Genomic DNA, 15,926 nt, shown 5'->3' with positions numbered 1-15,926 from the left:
ATGGGCGTTCGATATGTCCTATGAAGAATGTAGAGTTGATATGGGCGTTCGATATGTCCTATGAAGAATGTAGAGTTGATACGGGCGTTCGATATGTCCTATGAAGAATGTAGAGTTGATACGGGCGTTCGATATGTCCTATGAAGAATGTAGAGTTGATACGGGCGTTCGATATGTCCTATGAAGAATGTAGAGTTGATATGGGCGTTCGATATGTCCTATGAAGAATGTAGAGTTGATACGGGCGTTCGATATGTCCTATGAAGAATGTAGAGTTGATACGGGCGTTCGATATGTCCTATGAAGCATGTAGAGTTGATACGGGCATTCGATATGTCCTATGAAGAATGTAGAGTTGATATGGGCGTTCGATATGTCCTATGAAGAATGTAGAGTTGATATGGGCGTTCGATATGTCCTATGAAGAATGTAGAGTTGATATGGGCGTTCGATATGTCCTATGAAGAATGTAGAGTTGATATGGGCGTTCGATATGTCCTATGAAGAATGTAGAGTTGATATGGGCGTTCGATATGTCCTATGAAGAATGTAGAGTTGATATGGGCGTTCGATATGTCCTATGAAGAATGTAGAGTTGATATGGGCGTTCGATATGTCCTATGAAGAATGTAGAGTTGATATGGGCGTTCGATATGTCCTATGAAGAATGTAGAGTTGATATGGGCGTTCGATATGTCCTAGGAAGAATGTAGAGTTGATATGGGCGTTCGATATGTCCTATGAAGAATGTAGAGTTGATATGGGCGTTCGATATGTCCTATGAAGAATGTAGAGTTGTGATCATCTTTGAGTTGAAGAGATAGGAGGCATGGTTTGTAAGATAATTTCCCACTGCCCAGCAGAGATGTCTCCCAAATACTTTTCCCATTTGGCCTTACAGACCAGGGAGGGTTCGGTCCAAATAAGCGTTAAGTAAACTAAAGCTCTCCGTAGATGGATCGATTGAAGTCAGTGTTGAGGGGGGGAATCCCTCCCAGAGAGCCATTGTGTTCTCCTGGCGTGGGGGAGCAGAACACAGTAATTACTGCTGGCGGCTATAATAGCCATTAGCAATAATCACATGTAAAATCCGACAGGCTGGTTGTACCCAAGTTGATCAATCTGTCAACTTGGGTATATTCAGCCTGCCCATGCATGGTTCAAATCTCGGCCGCTTCCTGCTGAACTGGCCAAGACTTGAACCATCTATGGTCGGCTTAAGGTATACATAGGAAACATTTCCCTGCCTGGAGGGCACCATGTTAAGGATAACTGCTTGATAGAACAATGGTGAAGATTGTCTCTGCTGGGCACGGAATGCGTGATGTAATTGGAGGCTTCGGAAAAAAACAACCTCTAGGGATATCATTTTCTTCCTGCAATTGTAGGAATAATTTGAACACGTTTTTAGTGCACACTTGAGAAAGATTAAAAATATCTCTAGATTTCCATGACATGCACAAAGTTTGATTATAGTAAACAATCCTAACCAATAACTCCCTCCTTTTCAGGCAAAAAGTAATGGCCACTTAGAAAAAATGCAAGACAATCATCTCGTGCAAATTACCTTCTTGACCTCTGGAAGGTTTTATCCCCTACATGACCAGGGCATTTTTTTTGCTATTCAGAACTGTGCTGCTTTAACTGGCAATTGCATGGTCATGCGACACTGTACACTATTAAATTTATATTGGGTTTTTTTTTTTTTACACAAATAGAGCTTTCTTTTGTTGGTTGTTAGTCGTCACTGGGGTTTTTTTTTACACAAATAGAGCTTTCTTTTGGTGGTTGTTAGTCGTCACTGGGGGTTTTTTTTTGTTTTTTTTTTTACACAAATAGAGCTTTCTTTTTGGTGGCTTTTAGTCGTCACTGTTTTTTTTTTTTTTTAAATTATTATAGTGAAAATTTAGCAAAATAAAAAATTTTTACTTTCTGTTATAAAACATATCCAGTAACATCAAATTTCTTCATAAATTTAGGCCAAAATGTATTCTGCTACATGCCTTTGGTAACAACTAAACTGCATTTTTGGGGACACATATACTATTGGGGACACTAGAATAGTTCTGATTGTGATCAAGATACTGATCCACACAGACACTATACTGGTAATGGTGGTGATCAGCGACCTATAGGGTCACTGTGATAGTGTGGCGAGCAATCTGAAGCTAACAGACACTGGCTGGGAGTGTCACTAACTGACATGGCTAGTGATACTAATATAGTGACCAGTGATAATACTGTACACTGACACCATTAATGATACTGGCTGGGAAGAGGTTAACATCTAGGGGCAATCAAGGGGTTAACTGTGTGCCTAACATTGTGTTATGCGTGCTGCTTTTACTCACAGATCTAGCTGCTTTTTCTCCCGGAGTTGATTCCAGGGAGAAGAAACAGCCAGATTGATGCCTGTGTACGTAGTTCTGTGATTGTCCATGGCCAATCAGCAGGCATACAGACATAATGATTGGCTGGAACCTGCTGGCAAACTCATGCTGGGTCCAGGTGCGGCACGGATCAGCTGGAGGCCCCAGCAGTATACGGGTACTTCGTGGTGCATGGTCGTGTTGCCCACAGTTAATCTACCGTGAGAAGGTGGCAAGTGGTTAAACTAAAACAAAATGAGAATTCGCAATTGCTATTATAAAGTGGCACAAGATGGTGGCTGTACAGAGAACGGTGATACAAATTAAAATGCTAAACATGGGCCAACAAGTCAAGAGACGTTTAGTGGTTGGCGCTATAAGCAGCGGCAGGGTGTGTTTTCTTTAATTTCTTTCAATGGGAAACCAATTGGGACATAAAGGGGCTGCATAGGGAATTTTTTTTTCTTTTTTTTTTAATCTGACCCTCACGGGCTCCCTAAAACTTGTCCATGGACCCCAGGTTAAGAACACCTGTTTTAAGCTATCTTGATTTTTATTTCCAGCCTTGGTGATCTGGAACATAAAATAGAAATTTCTGTGTTTTGCACCTGTAATGTCTCCGACCCAGACTGCGCTTGAGTACTTCCGCTAGACTACCGCTTCCCCGTCCGAACACCGACAACAGACACCACAGCCCACCATACATGACTAGACGACACCAGTCTTGAAGTAAACCAGGAGGTAGACTCGTTTATTTGAACACAGATACAAGATATATACACTCAAGGGACAGTCCCCCCTCCCTGCATAATGACACAGGGTGGGGCAATCTACATTTAGTAGCAAGAGACACACAGGTATTCAAACTTCACACCAGCAGACAGTCCCATCAGGAGGGAGGGCTGCTGGAGACCCCCCCCCCAAGCTAATACACATAAACACATCCCATAATAGTTTGCTCCCAAGCCAGACACACAATATAACAATGGGATGCAGCCACAAAACATTAAACAATCAACAAACCCCACCGATCTCCTAAACATGTCTACACAGTCTGAGACATAGCCCATACAATATTAGGACAGATCACCCTGTACCCCCAACAGGCATAGGGTGACTTACACATAAGAGGGATATGGGGAGCTGAGACAGGGGTCTCCCCACCTCTCCAAAGTGAGCTGGGTTCCATTGGCCCCCCACCCAAAGTGACTCCCATCACAGCACCCTTCTGTTTGAATAAAGTTGGATTATTTTTGACAGTAGACACCTGGCCAGTCGCTGACAACTCTGTTTTTTAGCCTATTGCTAACTGGTGCAGTTGAGTACAGGAAATGTGACGTTTGCGCTTGCATTGCTCTAACCCTCACCAGTTGCACAACAGATCAAATCAAAGATTGGCTTCTCTGAATCTTTAAATATTATAAGGGTGCAGAGTCCATAAATTACTATTTATAATAAACCAGCAAAACAATACTTGCTCTTCCTGAAGGCTGCCATTTGGCATCAGAGTTGCCCCTTCTCCTGTTTAGAAATCTAAAGAGGAGTTTGCTTTTTTTCTGCAGTTTTGTGTGCTTGTAGTCAAGAGCAGATGGCTATGTTGACTCTAACCTGTGGTATCTCCATGCAGAGAGGGTATGCGGGCAGCACGTGCCTTGGCTCGCTTTGCTCAGATGAGTCCAGGAGAGGACGGTAGCAGCCTGGGGTCACATTCTGATGTTGGAGCCTTTGGACAGCGAAGCAAACGGGTAAACAGAAGGTCCATGGAGGGCTTACGTGTCAAAGTGACCAGGTATGAAGCTCGTTTGTAGCTCTTTTCTTGCATGAATGGTCTTCTAGACCTCACAGTATTGGCCTTCCCTCTATATTTTCAGGTCCGAGGCCCCACCATCCCCTACAACACCTCCCCCGTTAGGGAGATCTCCTTTGAACGGTTTGACCCTCCCGGTGCAGCCAGGTGGTCCGAGTTCCTCAGTGCCTCAAGCAGTGGACGGATGGAGAGCGAGTTTGCTCTGCTGACCCTCTCGGACCACGAACAGCGGGAGCTCTACGAGGCGGCCCGGGTTATTCAGACCGCCTTTCGCAAGTACAAGGTGAGACCACAACTGGATCTACTAATCTGCCACTTGTCTTTACTGATGATAGACAGCAAATTAAAAATAAAAAATTCCATTGGTTTTATCCATTCACAACTCTGTCACTTAGTGGGGAACATTCTTTACTTCCTCTCCTGGAGACGCAACAAAAGAAACCACTCTTCAAAGTGAGGAAAGAAAAACTCTGAGGGAAAATCACATTCGAAGATTTCCCTTTACCTCTTGTTCATTGAACATCTGTTAGGCCTCAGTCTCACAAGGGGTACTGAAGCATACGCTCATAGAGAGAGCTGTGTTTAACCGTGCAGGCAGCCCCACTGATCTCGTATGGGATGTGGTGGCTGCACAGACACTGACATTGCTCCCAGTCTGACAAACACAGACCGTGCAAGTACTTTGCTTTGCACCCGCACGGATGTCAAATTGGGAGCAGTGGTTGTGTCCATGCAGACACTGTTTCCCAATTGACATCAATGGGGCTGCCTGCGCAGGGATGCATGGAATACCTGTGCATCCATATGGAGGTAAACATGCCTTCCACAGGCATATGCTTCAGCATGCCACATGTGAATGAGGCCTAAGAATTTACAGGGGTTGGACAAAAATATAAAAACACTACATGATTTGCAGGTGTGAAAGTGACAACATGTTTCACATTGAAAGCACAAGTGATGTAACATTCATTTGCTTCTGCTGTGTGATGAGACACCCAGCGCACAGGTGGGAAGCCTCACTTTCCTTATTCACTGCATGCGCTGCTAATAATACGGAGTCATGTCAGAGATTACTGCGCTTCAAAGAGGGCAAATGGTTGGATCCGCTTAGCTGGTGTCTCTGTGACTGAAATAGCCAATTTATTTGCCGTGTTGTGAGGTGCAGTATCAAATGTTATGGCGGCGTATACAGTTTCCGGGGAAACGTCGTCTAATGAGCATAAGCGCGGCTGACATGGTCAACTGACCGAAAGAGACAAAAGGACCTTGCGCAGGATTGTGATTCGGAATAGGAAAACTGATGCAAAAGTGACTGCAGAGCTCAATCTCAGTCTTTCACAAACACTGAGCGGAGGGAACTCAATAAGCAAAACATTCACAGGCGAGCTGCAACTGTCAAACCACTAGAGACCGATATTAATGCTCTGAAGAGCAGAGAGTGGTGCAACACCCATAAATTGCGGACTCTCTATCAATGGAAGACTGTAGCATGGTCCAGTGAACCGAGCTTCACACTGTTCCCAACCACCAGACGTTTGTGTGATGAACACCGTCCCAAGCTTACCACCAGGGCTGCCTTGTGCCAACGGTAAAGCATGGTGGTGGCACAATCATGGTTTGGGCAGCCATATCTTGGTATTCTGCAGGCCCCATCATCACCTTTGAAAGGTAGTCACTGCCAGCCACAAACCTTACCATGTGCACCCCAAGTTGCGACATTGTTTCCCGAAGACCGCGCCTTTTACCAAGCTGGTGTTGTCCATTTGTGATTTGACGAGCATGCAAAGTCTTGCACCTTCCCTGGGCACTGCGTTTGTCAGAGCTCAATATCATAGAGCCATTATGGTCAATGGTCAATTTTGGAAAGCAAGGTTCAGGCTTGTTTTCTGCCTCTGGCATCTTGGTGAGAACCGTAACAATTTTTGTATGAAGAGTGGTATCAGATTCCATTATCCACCATCCAAGACTTATATTTGTCAATTCTCAGGAGAATTTGGGATGTGTTGGATGCCAAAGGCAGTCCAACACCATTTGAGGTAACCGTTTTGTTCTCTTACCTGATGTTTCCATGATTTTGTCCATCCCATGTAGATTACCCTGACTTCCTGACCCAATAGCACTGAGAACTAGGACAAATAGAGAGGGTTGGATCAGCAGTAACAACATGACTTTCTAAGAAGGTTTTGATTTTTTTTTTTTTTACTTGAACTTGCACTTGTTTGCAAAGACAAACTCCAGTTCCCTGTGGTCATTAGTGGAGTGAAATATTCATGTGGACACATGGATGAATTGTCTTTTTATCATATTATTATACAGGATTTATATGGCGCCAGCAGTTTACAAAATGAAGGCAAACATTCCAGTTACAATACAATTTGGTACAAGAGGACACAGAGGGCCCGGCTCGTTAGAGCCTTTTATAGGTCATCTCCTCCCAAAATACTAGTTTTACATGGTTTCTTGCACTCAACTGCCTTTAAAAAAATCAAATTATGATGTCACCCCCTCTCCAGGGATTCTCCAGGGATTGTAAAATAAGTAACCGCAGAGCCCAGCTGGGACATCTTCTCTATGGCTTTGAGGAAAGGGCAGAGGTACAACCTTTGGCTGGGGGACCTCATGCTCCAATTTTTTGCCACGTTTTTCTGTGGTAACAAAGACAAAGCGTATCTCAGCATTGAAAAACGACAAGAATTTTCTATATTGTGTTGAAGCTGATGATTTTTTCCAACAATGTCTTCTCTATGCAGGGACGACGGTTAAAGGAACAGCAGGACCTAGCGGCTGCCGTTATTCAGCGCTGCTACCGGAAGTACAAGCAGGTAATGACTTAAAATTGTATTGTTGTTGGCCTAACCTTTTTACCTGAATTTGAAGTACCCGCTCCCACTTCCTGTGCGATTGCCTAGGGCGATTGGAAGTGGAAGTTGTCCTCCCCCCTCCCTCCCTGTAGTCTTCTGAGACACATGACAGGCCCCAGAAGACTACGAGACCATTCACATACTCGCGCATGCGCAGTGGCCACCCGAAGCCACAAGCTGTCAGTCAGGTACCCACACTGAAGATGCTGAGGAGAGACGACGGCCGGTGAAACCAGTCATGGTGAGGACACTGCTGGACCGAGGGACAGGTGTATGTATTTTAAGTCAGCAGCTTCAGTTTTTGTAGCTAATGACTTTATTTACTCAACTGGAACTCCACTTTAACCTATTGGCGCCGGCCAAACGTAAATGTTCCGCCTCCTGGCATCTGGGCCTAGACGCTGAGCGGCCTCACATTTGCGCTCTGTTAAAAAAAAAACGTGCTGAGTGCGCGCGCCCTGCGCACTCCAATCACACATGTCCGGTACTCACGGAAAGGTCCCGATCTCCTCTTTCGATCGGGACCTTTCCCGATCATGTAACGGCGTGTCACGGCGGTCACATGACCCTAAACCCTGCCTCCCGGCTTCTGAAACCCTTAAAGGGCCAGAAGGCCCCGCGCCAAGAGGTTACAAACAGGTTTAGCTGCAGAATCTTCACGGCACTCCAATTTTTTTGTAGTTCCTAACTATAAATTTTGAGAGCCTCCATAGTAGAACCTAGCAGCTGCCGTTATTCAGCGCTGCTACCGGTATCATATTGGACAGACTGAGGGAGCCCACCCATACTTTAAAGGCAATAAACACCCAGCATACAGCACAATGGCAGCCAAGGTGTCAAGTGCATCCCTCGCCAATATATCAACAGTACAAATAAATGGCCCCAATCTATAACTGGCCTTCACAGCAAGGAGCACATGGAAGGGCATCGCATGTCAAACAATGAGAAAAATTCCTAGCTCAACTTACCGACCAGCTTGCAACCAACCAAATTGTCCTGTCTCGCAGTTTGCGTTAAAAACAGGGGTTTAGTTAGCACACATTTGCAAATACATACGTAAGCCGCAGAGCCTCTTCATTTTCATTTTGAGAGCCTCCATTGTAGAAGCACATGTATCATAATGGATAGACTGAGGACAAAGGAACAAGTCACCAGTATGGCCCATGGTGTCGCTGCAGCTGATTTTTTTTTTTTTTCTCTAATAATGACTTGCCAAGCCTTGTTCTGCTCTTTGTGGAGGTGGCTATCTTGGTAGAGGCAGGATTTGCTTCCACAACTCAGAGCTTGCCCCCTGATGACTGGTGCTATGTTAACTGATGGAGTAATAAGTAGCAGTGGGAAAGCTTTGGAAAGCAAACAACCCCAAATGAATGAAGCAAAAGCAGGGAGGTCATTGCAGTGCAGGTCCTCAGGTACAGCTTCCTCTCCAGCAAGAAGAACAGTGAGCAGCACAGTAATGACACCACTTCGAATCTGGTGAGACTAGCAGTCAGAAGCAATAGAAGATGATCTTACACCGTAGATAAGACTCTATAGAGAACAAGAATGAACAAGCCTAGGAAGATTACAGGAGAAATCAAAAACAAAATATAAATCGTTCAGACTACTGCATAGTCACAAATAGCATTTCCTAGATGTACACAATAACATAGAAAATCTTCACTTTCTGAGTTTCAGACCACTTTTAACTGTAGGCAGTATATGAAGAGTGGGATCTAATGGCTCTCTTAAGACCAGCTTCAGACTATATGTATTCTTTTGGATAGAGTAGGGTCTGTTGCTTTGACCCTGTTGGCCAGAAGAGACTAAAGCCTGGTACTGAAATTCCAAAAACCAACTGACGCTCGGTACATGTGTACTGCTGTCTGTTCAACAGAAGCCGGTCTTCTCTATCTGTCTAATTATCTGTCGAATGGTTTTGCTGGAAAACAAGTATTTGATCAGCACTTGCAGCCAATGGCTGCAGGCGCTGATCTGTGTATTCTGACCAGGGTGTCAGGACACAATAGCACAGTAGGAGAGATCCCTGCATCACACATTGTTGGTGCGAGGGACCAGGGGCAGGCTGACAACTCATGGGGCCCCTGGGCAATAGGGGATCAAGCCTATGAAAAAGGTACCAGGGGCATCTCATGGGGCCCCCTACTCACCTCGGGCAGTGCCCGAGTTTCCAAATGGTCATTCCGCCCCTGCGAGGGACTATCATTTTTCTCTTTCCGTGCAACCGGATGGTTGAACAAAAAAAAAAACTGCTTGTGTATACCCAGCTCAATATTCGACTGCAATGTTGGAAGCAGACTGTAGATCTGACTTTAAAGCAGAATGCCGTGTTTTTTGTTTTTTTTTTAATATTCCCATGCGGTGGGGCTGTGCCTGCACTGCATGGGTTAACTGCTCATTTTGTCCAGAGGCGCACAGAAAGGCTATACTTACCCGATCCTTCGAACCTCCAGAAAACGGCGCTCCCCCATGTCCAGCGGTGAACTGTTCCTGCTGTCCTCATGTCCAGAGCTGGTCTATGGACGTGATGACGTCAGGAACAGTCCATGCACAAGACCGCTAACATGCAGGAGAAGTGTGATGGGGGGGCAGGAGCGGCAGGGACTCATCCGAGTATCGTCGGATTATGTAAGTATATCTCCGCTCTCCTCACCCCTAGACAAAAAGAGCAGTAAACCCATGCAGTGCAGGCACAGCCCCACTGCATGGGGAAAAAAAAAAAAAATTTCAGGAATTCTTTAAAGCAACGTTAAACCTTTTTTATTTTAATAAAAAAACAAAATTAAACATGTCATACTTATTTGCTCTGTGCAATGGTATTGCACAGAGCCGCCTGGATCCTCCTCTTCTGGGAACCCCCACTGGCACACCAGGCTCCTTCGCTTCAGCAGGTGCCCCCATGGAAAGCTGCTTTCCATGGGGGCACCCCTGCGGGCTGGCTCTGGGCCCATTGACACACAAAGTGCAGCTCGGTCTTGCCCCTTGCTGGCTTGGCACAGCATTTAATTGACCGCTGTTAATCTGCCCAGGGAGGAGGGAGACATCGTTGACACCCGCTGCTCTCATGCACATCGCTGGATCGGATGGGGCTCAGGTAGGTATAAGGGGGTGCTGGGGGGGCATCCTGCAACAGCAAAGGTTTTTCAACTTAATACATAGAGTGCATTAAGGTGAAAAACCTTAAGACTTTAGAACCACTTTAAAGGTGGGAATGTCTAGATTTGATTTTGATGTTGGAAAGAGAATGAAGATCTGACCATGATGTCTGGAAGTAACTGAAACTTTACTGTAGCATGCAGGTACCACCGCACACTGCGTTCCACTCTTCAGCTCAGATCCCAGCCCATTGGTCGCTCCTCTCTGACATGTTTCACCCACATTGGTCTTAATTATTAAGGTTCGCCCAATGTGGGTGAAACATGTCAGACCTTAGATTGTACGCCCCTTGAGGGTTAGGGACTGATGTGAATGTACAATATATATGTAAAGTGCTGCGTAAATTGACAGCAATATATAAGTACCTGAAATAAATAAAAATAGAGGGTCACGACTATTGGGCTGGGATCTGAGCTGAAGCCAGTCCTACCATGGAATAGAACACTGTGTGCGGCGTTACCTGCATGCTATATTATATTTCGGTGTGAGATGTGCTCAATATCTGCCGGCACCTGAATACCGGCTTAGAGCGGCGCCAATCGGTTCCGGTATTTGAACCTGAACTGTGGTGTAAGAAGGAAACCGTAGTTCTTACTGGTTGCCCACGGAACACTGACTTGATGTGTGGAGTAGACAAGGTTCCACCATGATGTTGGGACAAGACTAGATTGGCCTTCTAATATCATGGTTCTCAGTCCATCCTTACATAATATCTAAAGTTTACCACTGAGCGGTTACGTTGGACCTTCTTGTGTTTCTCCATCTTGACTTTTGTCCGTTTGCCTATCGTCTAATCTTACCTTTCTCCCTTTTACAAGCTGACATGGATTGCTCTGAAGGTAAACGGTCTCTCACATGTCCTCATCCCACCTTCCATTCAGCAGAGGTGTCCTCCCATTATCTGAATAAACCCTTGTTACTATGTCCAAGATAAATTATAACACTGTCCAAGTGTAAAACTAAGTCAGGGCTCTCCAAACTTTCCAAACAAAGGGCCACTTTACTGTCCTTCAGACTGTTGGGGGGGCCAGACTGTAGTCCTTTTTTTTTTTTTTTGGAGTTAAAAAAAAAAAAAGGCCCTGACGTTAGAGGGGAAAAAACATTGACACATTGGAGTCATTTGGAGGAATTGTGCCTCATCTTTGGTGTATTTGGGAGGAATTGCACCCCATCATTGGTTTCATAGGGCCCCGTTGTTGGTGTAATTGGGAAAAATGATGTCCCGTCATTGTTAGGAATTGTGCCCCATCATTGGTGTCAGAGGGGGTAATTATGCCCCATTGTTGGTATCATTGGATGAAATATTGCCCCAAGGGCTGGATAAAAACAAGTAAAGGGCCCCAGTTTGGAGACCACTGGTTTAAGACAATGAATTATGATTGGTATTACTGCTGAAGGTGCATGAAAACAGGAGTGCCACACCAGTGGTTTTAGAGCCCAACATGTTTAAAGTGGTTGTAAACCCTTCACTGGAAGTGACTGACCTCAGGTGATGCACAGAGATGAAACAAATCCTCCTACATAAGTTGTACCTGTTGATCTTGAGTCTTCTCTACATATGCTCAAAGTCCTTTATGAAGCTTGTTTTAGCTGTCAGAAGAAAAAGGGGGCGGAGAGCTGAAGTTGCACTCTTTAAAGCTCAGTGAGGAGAGCTTATTGGAGGGAAGGAATACACCCCGTGCACACAGGAACAGAGCTGAGGCTGTCAATCACATGCTCTGTGCTAGAGCTCCCTCCCCTGTCACCATTTTTCTCTTGGTGTCAGGAAAACTTGTCAGAAGTGACAAGAAGATAGCAGAGGAACAAGGCAGCAGACAGAAATGACACCTGGTGCTCTGGATTGATACAAGTGCACACTATAGAGGGATATTCTTTGTTCATAGTTCATGTCTGAGGTTTACAACCCCTTTAAATTATCATAGAAAACCCAGTGTGTCAAGAGCTATAAAATGCCCCCCAACCTCCCAACCCACCGTAATCAGGGGCTCAAACTGCTGTTTAAGATGGAATGGTGGATTTATGAAAAGATCTCCTTGTTAATAGCCAGGCTGCATGTTCCGGCTGTCTGGATTTCTGTAATGAAATAAGTAAAGCCATTATTGGGTAAAATCTAGGGGTAGAGGAAAACTGGAGCATCCCAAGGTGCCTGTAGGGCCCATATTACTTGAGAGTATTATCATACAGGATTTATATAGCGCCAACAGTTTGCTCAGCGCTTTACAATATAACGGGAGACAATACAGCAACAATACAGTTCAATACAAGAGGGATAGGAGGGCCATGATCCTGGGACCTTACAATCTAAGAGGGAGGGGCTAGTGGTACAAAAGGTAATAACTGTGGGGGATGGACTGGTAGGAGGAATAGAAGATTCCATTATTAGCTGAAGGCAGGATAGGCTTCCCTGAAGAGATAGGTTTCCAGAGATCACCCAAAAGTGAGCAAAGTAGGCGATAGTCTGATAGATTGGGGTAGAGACTTCCAGAGGTTGGGGGAGGCTCTGGAGAAGTCCTGGAGATGAGCATGGGAGGAGGAGAAAAGGGAGCTAGTGTGCAGGACTTCTCTCTACACACTGGACCCTGACAACCTCTTCGCCCACTTTTTCATGATGCTCATTGCTGGCATCCTACTAGACAAATTGTCAGACTTGCTGTCCACTTTTAGGGCCCATTAAGATGTCCACGGGGCTTTGCATGGTGTTAGCAAACATACATTAACGCATATCATTTGGAGGCGGCCTGTTCGTTTGAGCTGCCAGCATACCACAGCGCTGCAAAAATGTGACCTGAACAATTTTACCAGACCGTGCCTTGTGGTGTGCTGCAATGCAGTTGTGGTAAAGGTACACCAGATCAATGCTTTGGGGTGTGCTGCAATGCAGTTGTGGTAAAGGTACACCAGATCAGTGCTTTGGGGTGTGCTGCAATGCAGTTGTGGTAAAGGTACACCAGATCAAAGCTTTGGGGTGTGCTGCAATGCAGTTGTGGTAAAGGTACACCAGATCAGTGCTTTGGGGTGTGCTGCAATGCAGTTGTGGTAAAGGTACACCAGATCAGTGCTTTGGGGTGTGCTGCAATGCAGTTGTGGTAAAGGTACACCAGATCAGTGCTTTGGGGTGTGCTGCAATGCAGTTGTGGTAAAGGTACACCAGATCAGTACGTTGGGGTGTGCTGCAATGCAGTTGTGGTAAAGGTACACCAGATCAATGCTTTGGGGTGTGCTGCAATGCAGTTGTGGTAAAGGTACACCAGATCAATGCTTTGGGGTGTGCTGCAATGCAGTTGTGGTAAAGGTACACCAGATCAGTGCTTTGGGGTGTGCTGCAATGCAGTTGTGGTAAAGGTACACCAGATCAAAGCTTTGGGGTGTCATTGGCAATGAGCCCCGCGGTGCACAGACAGCTGCATATTGGGGTCTCACGCAGGGAAATGCTCTCTTGGGATTTATTTAACTGAGTAAATCTGAGAAGTTCATTGTTGGGTGTCACACAAGTCCCTTCATCCATTGTCTCTAAACACGGTGCTGATGATGACCTGCGACTATTCATCCTTGCATCGCTTTTTAGTAATAGAAGACCTAGAAGCAGATTTTTATTTATTTTTATTTTTTTGGTTGCTCGTTTTTTGTTTGTTTTTGTTTTTGTTTTTTGGAGAATGATTTTGTGGCGTTTGCTCTGATTAGAGGGTCGTAGAGATCTGCTGAGGCTTAATGCAAATTTTGCACTTTTTTTTTTTTTTTTTTTACCATCTCACTTTTTCCTCGCACAGTACGCACTGTACAAGAAAATGACGCAAGCGGCCATCTTGATCCAGTCCAAGTTCCGCAGTTACTACGAGCAGAAGCGTTTCCAGCAGAGTCGCAGAGCAGCCGTGTTGATCCAGCAGTGTTACAGGAGCTACAGAGAAGGAGCCCGCGGGGGACCGGCCTTGCAACATCGCATCAAGTGAGTGCTGACAGAGTACGCAGACATCTTGTTCCGATCATCACGTTCTGCGTCCAGCGCTGAGACGTGTTTTTGTCTTTTCACAGGGGGTCATTCCTGACGAAGAAGCAGGACCAGGCTGCCAGGAAGATCATGCGATTTCTGCGACGTTGCAGCCACAGGTAACATGACACAGCCAACACTGCTTCTATAAGAGGAGGGATGTACATGACAGTTGATGAATGATTACAGATGATTGACAGATGATCAGTTCTAAGAATCTGTGCAATCCTTGTCATCATTGTCCTTGTTTTCTCATTTAAGTTGTAAATGAAAGGTTGCTATAGTGAAAAATGAATGAAAAATGAATATAAAAAGACCTTGCCTAATCCCTCCAGAGGATTTCCTCCCCCCCCCCCCCCCCCCTCCTGACCAGGCCATTTTTTGGGTTACAGCCGCTGCGTTACTTTAACAGGCAATTGCGCAGTCATGCAACTCTGCACCCAAATGAAATTTACGTCCTTTTTTTTTTTTTTCCCCCACGAATTTAGCTTTCTTTCAGTGGTATGTGATCGCCTCTGTGTTTTACTTTTTGCGCTATAAAAGAATAAAAGGCCGACAATTTTGAGAAAAAGACAATATTTTTAAACATGTCCAGTAAAAAAAATTTAAAAAATCAAATTTCGTCATGAATTTAGGCCAAAATGTATCCTGCGACATGTCTTTTGCTAAAAAAAATGAAAAAAATCCCAGTACGTGTAAATTAATTGGTTACATGAAAGTTATAGCGTTTACAAATGGCGGTATGTACTGTATACTGGGATTTTTATTTTTACTAGTAATGGCAGCCATCAGCGACTTATAACGGGGACTGACTGTCACGGACATCCCCAGTGACACCGATACAGTGATCAGTTCTAAAATGAATGCACTGACACTGTACTGATGGCTCTTGGCAGGAAGGGGTTAACAGGAGGGGTGATCAAAGGGTTAACTGTGTGCTGGGTGTGTTTTACTGGGGGGTGGTGTCCGTGTTCTTCACTGTAAGCACACTGGTTTGGATGGCTGTGCTGTGCATAGCCATCCAAAGCAGTGTGCACAAGCCGACAGGGAGAACTGTTTTGTTTACAAACAGTTCTCCCCATCGGAGATCCTTGGCAGTCAACGGGCACCGATGAGTAATCACCGACTGGGACCCGGAGATTATTATTATTATACAGTATTTATATAGCGCCAAAAGGGTTTGCTCAGCTCTGTACAGTAGCAAGGGGGACAGAACATGAGACAATACAGTACAATACAATACTCGAGGGGTTTGAGGGCCCTGCTCTTTCGAGCTTACAATCTAGGAGGGAGGGGAAGGTGGTACAGGAGGGCCTGAAGGTGAGGAGGGTAGGTGACAGTCTGATGGATTTGGGTAGGGAGTTCCAGAGGATGGGGGAAGTCCTGGAGTCGCGCGTGGGAGGAGGAGACCAGGTAGCTAGAGAGTAGGAGGTCTTATGAGGAGCGAAGGGTACAGGTAGGGTAGTATTTGGGTATCAGGTCGGTGAGGTAGTTTGGGGAGGCGTTGTGAATGGCTTTGTAGGTCAGAGTTAGTAATTTGAATTTGATGTGCGGAGGGATTGGCAGAGGGGGGAGGCAGATGTGGAGCGGTTGGTGAGGTGGATGAGTCTGGCCACTGAGTTCAGGATAGACTGGAGCGGGGATAGCATGTGTTTGGGTAGGCCGGTGAGAAGGGAGTTGCAGTAGTCCAGGCGTGAGATGATGAGGGAGTGTACGAGTTGTTTGGTGGTGTCTGGGGTGAGGAATGT

General features: G+C 45.4%; 1 protein-coding gene across 1 annotated transcript in view; it reads left to right on the top strand.

Annotated features, from left to right (window-relative positions):
- The window catches only part of CAMTA2 (calmodulin binding transcription activator 2), a gene marked incomplete at its 5' end in the record, with an annotated part of 144,538 nt that overhangs the window by 118,519 nt on the left and 10,093 nt on the right, over positions 1-15,926 (top strand). The window contains 7 exon segments of the mRNA XM_089657665.1: positions 3,997-4,158; positions 4,241-4,281; positions 4,284-4,459; positions 6,927-6,998; positions 11,012-11,032; positions 13,961-14,136; positions 14,223-14,297. Of these exon segments, the coding sequence (XP_089513791.1) occupies positions 3,997-4,158; positions 4,241-4,281; positions 4,284-4,459; positions 6,927-6,998; positions 11,012-11,032; positions 13,961-14,136; positions 14,223-14,297 (723 nt within the window).

This window comes from Staurois parvus, unplaced genomic scaffold (assembly GCF_062004578.1).
Source record: "Staurois parvus isolate SC_StPar_1 unplaced genomic scaffold, SC_StPar_1.0 ptg001017l, whole genome shotgun sequence".
NCBI classification, from domain to species: Eukaryota; Metazoa; Chordata; class Amphibia; order Anura; family Ranidae; genus Staurois; species Staurois parvus.
The sequence above is the reverse complement of the archived record's forward strand: the minus strand, read 5'-3'. Positions and strand labels throughout refer to the sequence as shown.